At 45.6% G+C, this 14,509-nt stretch overlaps 1 protein-coding gene across 1 annotated transcript in view; it reads left to right on the plus strand.

The window, feature by feature from the left end:
- The window catches only part of LOC126272589 (pikachurin-like), an 887,807-nt gene that overhangs the window by 473,624 nt on the left and 399,674 nt on the right, over positions 1 to 14,509 (plus strand). The window contains exon 3 of the mRNA XM_049975515.1: positions 6,796 to 7,167. Coding sequence (XP_049831472.1) covers positions 6,796 to 7,167 — 372 coding nt within the window. The remainder of the gene's footprint in view (positions 1 to 6,795; positions 7,168 to 14,509) is intronic.

A 14,509-nucleotide genomic window follows, 5' to 3' on the forward strand; every position in this document is an offset into this window, starting at 1 on the left:
CTCTGGTTCTTTCAGTTTATCCAGGTGCCATCTCCTTAAATTCCCACCCTTTTGCGGTTTCTTCAGTTTTAATCTACATGTCATATCTAATAGACTGTGGTCAGAGTCCACATCTGCCCCTGGAAATCTGTTACAATTTATTACCTGGTTCCTAAATCTCTGTCTTACCACTATATAAGCTATCTGATACCTTTTAGTATCTCCAGGGTTCTTCCATGTATACAACTTTCTTTCATGATTCTTAAACGAAGTATTAGCTATAATTAAGTTACGCTCTGCGCAAAATTCTACCAGGCGTCTTCCTCTTTCATTTCTTACCCCCAATCCATATTCACCTACTACGTTTCCTTCTCTCCCTTTTCCTACTACCGAATTCCAGTCACCCATGACTATTAAATTTTCGTCACCCTTCGCTATCTGAATAATTTCTTTTATTTGATCATACTTTTCATCACTTTCTTCGTCATCTGCAGAGCTAGTTGGCATATAAACTTGTACTACTGTAGTAGGTGTGGGCTTCGTATCGATCTTGGCCACAATAATGCGTTCACTATGCTGTTTTTATTAGCTTACCCGCATTCCTATTTTCCTATTCATTATCAAACCTACTCCTGCATTACCCCTATTTGATTTTGTGTTTATAACCCTGTGGTCACCCGACCAAAAGTCTTGTTCCTCCAGCCACCACACTCCACAAATTCCCACTATATCTAACCTTAACCTATCCATTTCCCTTTTTAAATTTTCTAACCTACCTGCCCGATTGAGGTATCTGACATTCCACGCTCCGATCCGTGGAACGCCAGTTTTCTTTCTCCTGATAACGACATCCTCTTGAGTAGTCCCCGACCGGAGATCCGAATGGGGGACTGTTTTACCTCCGGAATATTTTACCCAAGAGGACGCCATCATCATTTAATCATACAGTAAAGCTACATGCCCTCGGGAAAGATTACGGCTGTAGTTTCCCCTTGCTTTCAGCCGTTCGCAGTACCAACACAGCAAGGCCGTTTTGGTTATTGTTACAAGGCCATATCAGTCAATCTTCCAGACTGTTGCCCCTGCAACTACTGAAATGGCTGCTGCCCCTCTTCAGGAACCACACGTTTGTCTGGCCTCTCAACAGATACCCCTCTGTTGTGGTTGAACCTACGGTACGGCTATCTGTATCGCTGAGGCACGCAAGCCTCCCCACCAACGGCAAGGTCCATGGTTCATGGGGGGAGGCATCTACTGCTACAGATGCTTTATTTCATATATACACCTATAGGTTTCTTATTACAAAACTTTTCGAAGCTCTACGATCACCCAAATCTTTAAAACTCCATTCTGCAACGGTCTTTAATACAGAAAAGCAACGGACCCAGAACAGAACCGTGTGGCACGGCCACTTTACATGAGTCCTGTTTGTGGATTTTGGAGCAACACCTTCTGCTTCCTTCTTTCCAGATATCAATTGAGAGACTGATGAACTTTATCTCGGTAATCCCATAATGCTGCAGCGTATTCTAAAGTACTGTTGTCATGTCCCTAAAGGGAGAAGTAGTGCACTTTGTGAATGACAGGCGTCTTACTTCTATCGGCGCAGTTGAAGAGGGACGGCAGCGTGAGCAACTTGCAGAACTCCAGCTCTGACTCGCCTACACCTACAAAGTGTCCTCTGGAAAACAGAACCCTGTTTAATTCTCAAGGAAGCCCAAGGTAAATGAACGTCATAATAATTCTCGTAAGTGTGGAAGTCTATTTATGGCGCTGATGGCTGACGGCCTGTAACTCAGTGGTTCGTATGACGAACTCTGACTTCGCAGCAGTTCAAGTCAGCTGCCTGAAACCCCGCGCCTGTTTCCTTCGTGATGGTACTGTGCCGGTGTCTGTAACTCTCGTAATTGCGCAGACTGCCAACGAGCGATACGATAGTAAAGTCACAGACGCCTACTATACTGTCCCGCAGCTCGGTGGTGGGTCCGGTTTTTATACCCGTCACCTCTGTGTTATCCCATACTGTTGGTGACCTGGAAAAATTCCTTCTGAGCTACTTAGGGATCACTTGCTTGAACCTTACCGTATTTGGCACATTCCGTGGGCCGGCCGAGGTGGCAGAGCGCTCCTAGGCGCTACAGTCCGTATCCGCGCGACTGCTACGGTCGCAGGTTCGATTCAAGTCTCGGGCATGGATGTGTGTGACGTCCTTAGATTAGTTAGGTTCAAGTAGTTCTAAGTTGTTGGGGACTGATGACCTCAGAAGTAAAGTCCGATAGTGCTAGAGCCATTTGAACCATATTCCGTGGCGCAGCCTCTATCGTCATGCTGCGCGATGTAATCTGCCCCCTTCTTCCTAATTACCATTATCATACACAATAATCGAAGTCTTTTATGAAAAATCTGAGAAGAGTGAAGATTACAATAAATTTTGTAGTATATATGGCTTTTCGGGTAGAATTGGCTCCAGTCCTTCTTGTCTAGGCAGACTGATTCTTGAAGCTGAAATTCTCACTTTTTAGGTCTTCATGGTAGAACTGTTATAAACAAATTTGAAAATTGTTATTGCAGAATTTTGGTGTTACGTTAATATTTTTGTCACATTTTAGTATATCATACAGTCTTTTGAATTTTCACATTGATAAACCCGAAATTAGTGTTCGCACAAAACACAAAAATACGTTCGATCACATCAGAGACACGCTTACTCTACGGTAATAACAAAATTGCAATTTTTCTTGACAAATGAATCTTTGTTAAGTTCTATTATCGTTTCATAAATGAATCCAGAAATAAACATTATAAACTATACTGGATTGCGTAGTTAATAATAGAAGTTTTAGGTGTGGCAAGTAATTCGTAATTTCAAATATTTAAAAAAAATCCAGGTGTACATTAAGAGCTAGTACTTATTGATTATAACATCGAAAATAAAATTATTCCTTTTCATAAATTTTAGCTTCAAATATAACATATTGTGCATAAAATTATATGAAAGTTTTCAGAAAAGCAAAATGGCTCTGAGCACTATGGGGCTGAACATCTGTGGTTATCAGTCCCCTAGAGCTTAGAACTACTTAAACCTAACTAATCTAATGACATCACACACATCCATGCCCGAGGCAGGATTCGAACCTGCGACCGTAGTGGTCGCGCGGTTCCTGACAGAAGCGCCTAGAACCGCTCGGCCACACCGGCCGGCCTCAGAAAAGCAGCTAATATTGACCTGTCCGAAATTCGAAAAATAGTTCTGGTGTCTACAACTAATGGTGAGGAAAAGTAATTCTAGAGGAGAATGTCTCGTTACGGTGTGTCGGGACAGTGGTGAGGCGCTCTGTGAACACCGCCCTTCTCGGGTGTGCGTAGTCTGTTCGTCTGCGCGCGCCACGGTGGCACTAGTTGAGTACACGAATACGCAGCGCTTCCACTGCTTTCTGAAGAGAGCTCTTCGTTACGAGTAGAACAGAACCGTGTGGTCAGAGTCCAAACTCTTCCCTTTTTGTGGGCTCTGGAGCACAACCTTCTGCTTACTATTCTCCAGATTTGAAGTGAACTATTGTTGATTTATTTTTCCCCGGGTCGCTTAATGTTACAACTTACGTGGAAGTACTGTATTATTCAGACGTACTGATTTATTTACTTATTGCTAAATTTTAGACGTGCTACTTGATGTTTTAAAGCAGGTCGTACATCTTACAATTTTCGGGTCTCATCTTTTTCCAGTTTTCTTTTCTTTTGTTTTATCTACAACATTTACAAACAATAATACTATTCAAAACAACAATAACTTAAGATGGAAATATAAATAAAATTTTGTTGTCATTTTTAAGAAGAATTTACAAAGATGATAGGATAGAGGAAAGATTTGTTAGCACCAATACCGACTGGGACTGGCGGTGAATACCTGGAAATGGTTTCTTCGAGCTGTTGACCGCCAGTCACACACACACAAAACGTTGTCAGTAGAGAAATAGTATTGCTAATCCTATGTATTACTAATCCTATGTATAGCCCACCCGGGCGGGAAGGAGCGCCTGGTCCCCGGCACGAATACCTCAGGCGGACTTGTGACGAGGTCCGGTGAGCCGGCCAGACTGTGGATGGTTTTTAGGAGGTTTTCCACCTGCCACGGCGAATGCGGGCTGGTTTCCCCTTATTCCGCCTCAGTTACACTACGTCGGCGATTGCAGCGCAAACAAGATCTCCACGTACACGTACACCACCATTACTCTACCACGCAAACATAGGGGTTACACTCGTCTGGGGGGGGGGGGGGGACAGCACAATAACCATGGGTTCGGTGTGGGGCGGCGGAGCGGTGAAGTGGACTGCGGCAGTCGTCGTGGGGTTGTGGAACACTGTGGCTGCGGGGGGAAGGAGCCTCTCCGTCGTTTCTAGGCCTCCGGTATCTCATACATAAAATGCAATCCTAGAAATTAAATTCAGGAACTCATTCGTGTACAGCATTTGGTGATTTCTTGGCTAGATCGCCATCACCTTATGCTATATGCTGCCACATCTCGGCTTCCTCCTCCTGTTCCTGCTCATTGTCACTGTTTTCGCTGTGACTGCGGGTATCGCTGTCCACCATCTGGAGACTATTGTTACGTTGCACATAGGCACCCTTGCTATGTCGTGTCCGCAGGTACTCTTCATGTGTTATTTTTTAAATATTTGTCAATACGTTTAATTGTGCCCATTCTTCTTCGTCTCTTATTGCTTTGTAAATATCTATGTTTCTGTGTAGTTTAATTGTAGTTTATGTCTGTTGTTCGCGTACTGCCCGCAGGAAAGGCCGTGTGTTCCGGGGGACCTTCTTCCCTCAATGTGCATGTAGGTGTCTGCCTCAGACTCACGCGGTTTAAGTGCGTGGATAATTCCTGTGTCCGGTAAAAGAATGTACACAACTGGCCATTAAAATTGCTACACCACGAAGATGACGCACTAGACACGCGAGATTTAACCGACAGGAAGAAGATGCTGTAATGTGCAAATGATAAACTATTCAGAGCATTCACACAAGGTTGCAGCCGGTGGCGACAATTACAACGTGCTGACACGAGGAAAGTTTCCAACTGATTTCTCATACACAAACAGCAGTTGACCGGCGTTGCCTGGTGAAACGTTGTTGTGATGCCTCGTGTAAGGAGGAGAAATGCGTACCATCACGTTTCCGAACAAGTCGGGTTGTAGACTATCGCGTTTGCCGTTTATCGTATCGGTACATTGGTGCTCGCGTTGCTCGAAACTGTTACCAGAATATGGAATCAGTGGATTCAGGAGGATAATACGGAACGTCGTGCTGGATCCCAACGGCCTCGTATCACTAGCAGTCGAGATGATAGGTATCTTATCCACATGGATGTAACGGATCGTGCAGCCATGTCTCGGTCCTTGAGTCAACAGATGGTTCAAATGGTTCAAATGGCTCTGAGCACTATAGGACTCAACTGCTGTGGTCATTAGTCCCCTAGAACTTAGAACTACTTAAACTTAACTAACCTAAGGACATCACACACATCCATGCCCGAGGCAGGATTCGAACCTGCGACCGTAGCAGTCGCACGGCACCGGACTGCGCGCCTAGAACCGCGAGACCACCACGGCCGGCTCAACAGATGGGGACGTTTGCAAGACAACAACCATCTGGAAAAACAGTTTGACGACGTTTGCAGCAGCATGCACTATCAGCTCGGAGACTATGGCTGCGGTTACCCTTGACGCTGCATCACAGATGCGATGGTGTACTCAACGCCTAACGTGGGTGCACGAATGGAAAAACGTCCTTTTTTTCGGATGAATGCAGGTTGTGTTTACAACATCATGATGGAGGCATCCGTGTTTGGCGACATAGTGGTGAACGCACATTGGAAGACTGTATTCGTCATCTCCATACTGGCGTATCTCCCTGCATGATGGTATGGGTGCCATTGATTACACGTCTCGGTCACCTCTTGTTCGCATTGACGGCACAATGAACAGTGGACGTTACATTCCAGATGTGTTACGACCCGTGGCTCTACCCTTGATTCGATCCCTGCGAAACCGTACATTTCAGCAAGATAATGCACGACCGCATGTTGCAGGTCCTGTACGGGCCTTTCTGGTTACAGAAAATGTTCGACTGCTGCCCTGGCCAGCACATTCTCCAGGTCTCTCACCCATTGAAAACGTCTGGTCAATGGTGGTCGAGCAACTGGCTCGTCACAATGTGCCAGTCACTACTCTTGATGAACTGTGGTACCGTGTTGAAGCTGCATGGGCAGCTGTACGTGTACACGCCATCCATGTTCTGTTTGACTCATTGCCCAGGCGTACCAAGGCCGTGATTACGGCCAGAGGTGGTTGTTATGAGTACTGATTTCTCGTGATCTATGCACCCAAATTGCGTGAAAATGTAATCACATGTCAGTTCTAGTATAACATATTCGTCCAATGAATACTAGTTTATCGTCTGTATTTCTTCTTGGTGTAGCAATTTCAGTGGCCAGTTGTGTATCATACGGTCGCTGGGATCGATATGTTTCATTCTCTAGCGTATCTTATGTCAGGGAGGAAGTCGTGCAGTCTACATCTCTTATCACTTACATCTTACTGATCTTACTTTGTATCCAAAAGCCAACTTTTAAAGTGTCGTATTGTCTCTATCGGCACACCATTTATTGTGTGTACTTTATCCACCCTGCCCATCTTTCTCCTATACCTTGCAGATCATTATTTGATCGTGGTATCTATGTTGTATATTCTGAGCACCACACACACTGACGTAGTGGTACTGGGAGGAGACTTAGCGCTTTCCGCCGCTGCGTGTTGCAGAGATGAACACGACGGACAGCAGCCTGGCGGGCGTGCACGGCCCACTGGTGGCGCCGCTGGCGGCGGGCGACCGCGACGAGGACGTGCTGTACCAGAAGGACGCCAGCTTCTCGGCAGAGCTGGCGGCGGGGCCCGTGCCGGCGCCCGCCGTCTCCTTCGTGGGCGACGCCCTGCAGCCGCAGCCGCAGCCGCAGCCGCTGGCCGCCGGTAGCACCGCCGCCTCCACGACGCCCACGCCGACGCCCACGACGGCGGCGCCGTGCACGCTGGACTGCGGCTCCGGGGGCACATGCGTGCAGCCGGCCGAGGGCTCGCCGCCGGGGCAGCGCTGCCAGTGCCCGCTGGGCCGCGGCGGCCCGCGCTGCGAGACGGGTAGGCCGCCCGCCAAACACTGCGCGCGTTCACTTGTTTCTAGCCGCGCCTCGCAGCTAGTGCCAACTTGCGCTCACCGATATAATACGTAATGACTGGCGCTGTAGGACACGACTACGACTTTCAGATATGGAAACACGAAGACACAGCTCTCAACCGTTTTCGAGAAAACCCACTTTGAAAATTTTACACATGCGCAAATACCTTACACCGCCGCAAATGTTCGAGTAGTCCGCAGCCTAGCGAGTCAGCATTTGTTTTCAAAAACGCGATCGAATATCGCTGCTTGCATCAAATTTTTTCATTCCCACATAATTCTTACAACAGATCTCTTACGTATACGTAAATTATGACAGTTTAATGATTGGTCTATTGCTTTTATAATAGTAATCTTTAAAAAAGGAGAAAAACGTGTTCATAATGAAAGTGGAAGTAAAAGAAAGGATAAACAAGAAGTTTCCATCAATCTTAATGAATGATCTATTACTTTTATAGCATTAATCCTGAAAAAAGGAGAGAAAAGTGTTCATAATGAAAGTAGAAGTAAAAGAACAGGATACACAAGAACTTTCGATCAAATAAGCATAGTCATCTTATTTATACTACTGTGACAATTATGATGTGTAATCAGGGGAGCACTTCACGAACCAGTATGGTAGTGATCATAGAAATTTGGAAAAATTGGAAATTTGTGGTGAGTTCCTACTGGACCAAACTGCTGAAGTCAGCCGGCCGGGATGGCCGAACGGTTCTAGGCGCAACAGCGTGGAACCGTGCGAACGCTACGGTTGCAGGTTCGAATCCTGCCTCGGGCATGGATGTGTGTGATGTCCTTAGGTTAGTTAGGTTTAAGTAGTTCTAAGTTCTAGGGGACTAATGACCTTAGAAGTTAAGTCCCATAGTGCTCAGAGCAATTTTTATTTGCTGAAGCCATCGGTCATTAGGCTTACACATTGTTGTTGTTGTTGTTGTCTTCAGTCCTGAGACTGGTTTGATGCAGCTCTCCATGCTACTCTATCCTGTGCAAGCTGCTTCATCTCCCAGTACCTACTGCAACCTACATCCTTCTGAATCTGCTTAGTGTACTCATCTCTCGGTCTCCCTCTACGATTTTTACCCTCCACGCTGCCCTCCAATGCTAAATTTGTGATCCCTTGATGCCTCAAAACATGTCCTACCAACCGATCCCTTCTTCTAGTCAAGTTGTGCCACAAACTTCTCTTCTCCCCAATCCTATTCAATACCTCCTCATTAGTTACGTGATCTATCCACCTTATCTTCAGTATTCTTCTGTAGCACCACATTTCGAAAGCTTCTATTCTCTTCTTGTCCAAACTAGTTATCGTCCATGTTTCACTTCCATACATGGCTACACTCCAAACAAATACTTTCAGAAACGACTTCCTGATGCATAAATCTATATTCGATGTTAACAAATTTCTCTTCTTCAGAAACGCTTTCCTGGCCATTGCCAGTCTACATTTTATATCCTCTCTACTTCGACCATCATCAGTTATTTTACTTCCTAAATAGCAAAACTCCTTTACTACTTTAAGTGTCTCATTTCCTAATCTAATTCCCTCAGCATCACCCGATTTAATTTGACTACATTCCATTATCCTCGTTTTGCTTTTGTTAATGTTCATCTTATATCCTCCTTTCAAGACACTGTCCATTCCATTCAACTGCTCTTCCAAGTCCTTTGCCGTCTCTGACAGAATTACAATGTCATCGGCGAACCTCAAAGTTTTTACTTCGTCTCCATGAATTTTAATACCTACTCCAAATTTTTCATTTGTTTCCTTTACTGCTTGCTCAATATACAGATTGAATAACATCGGGGAGAGGCTACAACCCTGTCTCACTCCTTTCCCAACCACTGCTTCCCTTTCATGCCCCTCGACTCTTATGACTGCCATCTGGTTTCTGTACATATTATAAATAGCCTTTCGCTCCCTGTATTTTACCCCTGCCACCTTTAGAATTTGAAAAAGAGTATTCCAGTCAACATTGTCAAAAGCTTTCTCTAAGTCTACAAATGCTAGAAACGTAGGTTTGCCTTTTCTTAATCTTTCTTCTAAGATAAGTCGTAAGGTCAGTATTGCCTCACGTGTTCCAACATTTCTACGGAATCCAAACTGATCTTCCCCGAGGTCTGCATCTACCAGTTTTTCCATTCGTCTGTAAAGAATTCGCGTTAGTATTTTGCAGCCGTGGCTTATTAAACTGATAGTTCGGTAATTTTCACATCTGTCAGCACCTGCTTTCTTTGGGAAACTAAATGAAACTATAGGCTTACACATTACTGAAACTAATTTAAACTATCTTACGCTAAGGACAACACACGCTGTTACGGGAGGACTCGAATCTCCGACAGGGGGCGTCGAGCAAATCGTGACACGGCGATCCAAACCTCGCAGCTTCCCCGCGGGGCTTGTGATTATAGCAACATAGAAAACAATAATTATTGCGGTATGCAGCACTTGCGATGAATGCCAGATTTTTTGCATGTTGGTGGTTTTTCCAATATCTCTACTGCAAAACAAACCTGGCTTACAGTATAAACGATCCTCGGCCATCACAGAATTTCGTGGCGCACCACACATATCTGTTGTTGGAATTACGTGGGAATGAAAAACAAGTGCATCGGCAATGTGATTAGATCCTTCGATCTCGCAATTATCGCTTACTCGCTCGGCTGCAGTCTACTGGCACACACGCGAACATACGCAGATGGCGTAATAAAGCACCGAAACTGGTTGCCTAATGAAATAAGGTTGAAAATTGACGAATGAAAGGTGTTTAATTTGACATGCTCAATCGAACAGCCGAGTCCCGCGACTATCGCTTGAAAGACGGACATACAGAGATACAAAGTACAGTATGCAAACAGTAATAAATTTGTCAAACGTGATTTTTCTGAAAATGGTTGAGAGTTGGGCCTTATTGTGTACATGTGTTGAAGTCCCGGTCGTGCCCTCCACACGGTGGCAATACGAATCAGATCTGTGACGGGGGGTTCGCACGCTCCCTTGGTTAGCCAGCGGCGGCGGGGGCCGCAGCAGCGCGCTCTAGTCAAAGTGCGGCTCGCGAGATACGTTACGCGCCGAGCCGCTCCGAAGATGTAATCGTAAACTTTTGTTGACGAACCCGCATTAGTTCTCTACTCTGCTACGATATCAAATTAGTCTAAATAAGGGTCGCCAGCCTAGCTGTGATCCGCAAGACAGGGTTGAACCTCTCACCAGTCATAAGTCAGTAATTTTAAGAAACCATTCTCAGAAAGAATCCGAGATCCGATCACAGGACTGGAGACTATTTTCACCGTTGACAGCTCGGTACTCCTCCTCCGACTGGCTCCTAGTAACTTCTCCCCGTAATGTTCACAACAACAAAAACAGAAAAATACACTCCTGGAAAATGAAATAAGAACACCGTGAATTCATTGTCCCAGGAAGGGGAAACTTTATTGACACATTCGTGGGGTCAGATACATCACATGATCACACTGACAGAACCACAGGCACATAGACACGGACAACAGAGCATGCACAATGTCGGCACTAGTACAGTGTATATCCACCTTTCGCAGCAATGCAGGCTGCTATTCTCCCATGGAGACGATCGTAGAGATGCTGGATGTAGTCCTGTGGAACGGCTTGCCATGCCATTTCCACCTGGCGCCTCAGTTGGAACAGCGCTCGTGCTGGGCGTGCAGACCGCGTGAGACGACGCTTCATCCAGTCCCAAACATGCTCAATGGGGGCAGATCCGGAGATCTTGCTGGCCAGGGTAGTTGACTTTCACCTTCTAGAGCACGTTGGGTGGCACGGGATACATGCGGACGTGCATTGTCCTGTTGGAATAGCAAGTTCCCTTGCCGGTCTAGGAATGGTAGAACGATGGGTTCGATGACGGTTTGGATGTACCGTGCACTATTCAGTGTCCCCTCGACGATCACCAGAGGTGTACGGCCAGTGTAGGAGATCTCTCCCCACACCATGATGCCGGGTGTTGGCCCTGTGTGCCTCGGTCGTATGCAGTCCTGATTGTGGCGCTCACCTGCACGGCGCCAAACACGCGTACGACCATCATTGGCACCAAGGCAGAAGCGACTCTCATCGCTGAAGACGACACGTCTCCATTCGGCCCTCCATTCACGTCTGTCGCGACACCACTGGAGGCGGGCTGCGCGATGTTGGGGCGTGAGCGGAAGACGGCCTAACGGTGTGCGGGACCGTAGCCCAGCTTCATGGAGACGGTTGCGAATGGTCCTTGCCGATACCCCAGGAGCAACAGTGTCCCTAATTTGGTGGGAAGTGGCGGTGCGGTCCCCTACTGCACTGCGTAGGATCCTACGGTCTTGGCGTGCATCCGTGCGTCGCTGCGGTCCGGTCCCAGGTCGACGGGCACGTGCACCTTCCGCCGACCACTGGCGACAACATCGATGTACTGTGGAGACCTCACGCCCCAAGTGTTGAGCAATTCGGCGGTACGTCCACCCTGCCTCCCGCATACTAACTATACGCCCTCGCTCAAAGTCCGTCAATTGCACATACGGTTCACGTCCACGCTGTCGCGGCATGCTACCAGTGTTAAAGACTGCGATGGAGCTCCGTATGCCACGGCAAACTGGCTGACACTGACGGCGGCGGTGCACAAATGCTGCGCAGCTAGCGCCATTTGACGGTAAACACCGCGGTTCCTGGTGTGTCCGCTGTGCCGTGCGTGTGATCATTGCTTGTACAGCCCTCTCGCAGTGTCCGGAGCAAGTATGGTGGGTCTGACACACCGGTGTCAATGTGTTCTTTTTTCCATTTCCAGGAGTGTATTTCAAAATAGCAAGTTAAAATGTGGTACAATAACAACACACTCCAATTTCCACGGGAAAGAATATGATTTGTTGGCTTCAGTGAAAATCTTACCAAGTCCGTATTATCCAGCAATCGACTTGTATCCACAACTTAATATGAGATCTCTTCCTACTGACCGTTTGCAAACTCGCGAAGTGGCAATTCTTGATTAGGAAAACGGGATTCTTCAACCTAAAGCCACGACCCCGCACTAGAACGCGCGTTTGGATTCTCTGAGCTCTGTGTTGTTGACAGAAAATCTCGGCTGATCACAAAAGGTGGACCTTGTACTACTAAAACACCAACACCTTCCCACAGAGCACACGACTGCCATCGGACCGCTATATTTAGCGAGCACCACGCTGCTCCACCACATTATTTAATATTCAGGCCTCATAGACATTCCGAATAAGAGGTAGAATGTAGGAATTTTCAATCGGCGTTTTTTCCTTGCGCTAGTAAACTTTTTGTAAGATGCTGCGTCCTGGAAGGACCTTTAGGACTTTCTTTGCAAGAGGTGTCGTAAAACACCGGCTGTCATTACAAAATTTCTTTGTCTTAAATTCAGCCTTCTTGGCTCCGATCGCCATCCATTTGGGAGGTTTAGAGAAAGCATATGCTATATACTTTTACTCAGAACACATAATTATACAAATAAAATACAAAAATGCTTATTTACATAATGAAAATCTCAATCTTTTCCGACAACGGATGTTCAACAAATGGACTCATAAATCAACTAGTCACATTTATGTAATCAATTCACACTACTTCTTAAATTTAATAACAACTGATACAGATAAATGGAAATTAGAAAATATGAATCCTAGAGATTTTTCCTATACTCTTAATTTTAAAAAATGACAGTCACTTCCTACAGACGAATGTCTTTAGAGACCAAAAGAGAAGATGTTGATTGAGGCAGAAGGTAAACCATACTCTCCAAAGTCGTCAGAAATTTCCTTCGTTCAGTGTGAGATTTGAAGCATGAAAACAAAATACGTCAGCTTCCTGATTATAGCGGATGACAGCATGGAACTGCCCCCAGAACTGAATGATTGTCTGCCCTCTGGAATATATTCCAGTACCACATCCAGAATATAACGGTTAGTGATTTCTTTCTGTATTTCGAGTTGAATACTTTTAAGAGCACTAAGTGAGTCCGACCGGTTAATATCTTCAAGGATGAAGTAGAAGATACAAACTTAAATGCTTCCAAATTTACGACAGTCTTAGCCGTAAAAAATTGAAGCGATCTTAGGTAGTTTTTAGGTCTTACTGATTTGGCTCTGAAGGCAGTGCTGGCTCGTAAGTATGCATCCTGGGTGTTCACAATTTTTTAAATGTAGATAAACATCAGAGTGCGAAATTAATAGTATCTGCTGTGTAACAGGTACGCTTATTAACATATTTATACACCTTCAGCCGCTGTCAATAATTATAATAATCACCATCATACTAACAGTAATAATAATAATAATAATAATAATATGCGTAACTTGTCTGAAAAAGGGAAGAATTTTTCTGGAAGTTTGTTGTTGTGTACATAATTCAGTACAGTTTATGGCAAGAACGAAATAATATTGAAGCTTTCCCCACTATAAGTTTCACTTTTTTCTGCAAGCGGGAGGTTTAGCGCTTTTTATACTTTTGGGCAAATGCACAACATACCTAATACAGGTGCTAGTCAACGAATTAACTTCTCGCCTAAGGCCGCGTGGGGTTAGACGAGCGGTCTAGGGCGCTGCAGTCATGGACTGTACGGCTGGTCCCGGCGGAGGTTCGAGTCCTCCCTTGAGCATGGTTGTGTGTGTTTGTCCTTAGGATAATTTTTAAAAAATGTTTCAGATGGCTCTGAGCACTATGGGACTTAACATCTGTGGTCATCAGTCCCCTAGAACTTAGAACTACGTAAACCTAACTAACCTAAGGACATCACACAACACCCAGCCATCACGAGGCAGAGAAAATCCCTGACCCCACCAAGAATCGAACCCGGGCGTGGGAAGCGAGAACGCTACCGCTCGACCACGAGATGCGGACTAGCATAATTTAGATTAAGTAGTGTAAAAGCTTAGGGACTGATGACCTTAGCAGTTAAGTCCCATAAGAGTTCACACACATTTCAACCTTTTTTTTTCTCGATTGAAAATTGGGCATTCTTATGTTGCACCCAGACAACAACTTGTGCTTATTATACACTTCTTTGTTAAATGTTCGCTTGTAGTCACGCTTATTTGACTTCGTCACTTTCTCAGACAGCGGATCTGGTCTGGGAGGCCCTCCCACCTTTGCTGCTAACTTTGCCTGGTAATTTTCTTTTCTGTTACACAGATTCAACAGATTTGATGTTGACACTCCGTAGGAAAGCCGATTCCTGCACAATAAACAGCCAACTGCAAACACAAATTGTCGTTCGCGTTAATGATTAAATTCAAGTAAAACTATCTACCAACAAGGACCCTTGACTAGACAACGAATGAGGCGGT

This window comes from Schistocerca gregaria, chromosome 5 (assembly GCF_023897955.1).
Source record: "Schistocerca gregaria isolate iqSchGreg1 chromosome 5, iqSchGreg1.2, whole genome shotgun sequence".
Classification (NCBI taxonomy): Eukaryota; Metazoa; Arthropoda; class Insecta; order Orthoptera; family Acrididae; genus Schistocerca; species Schistocerca gregaria.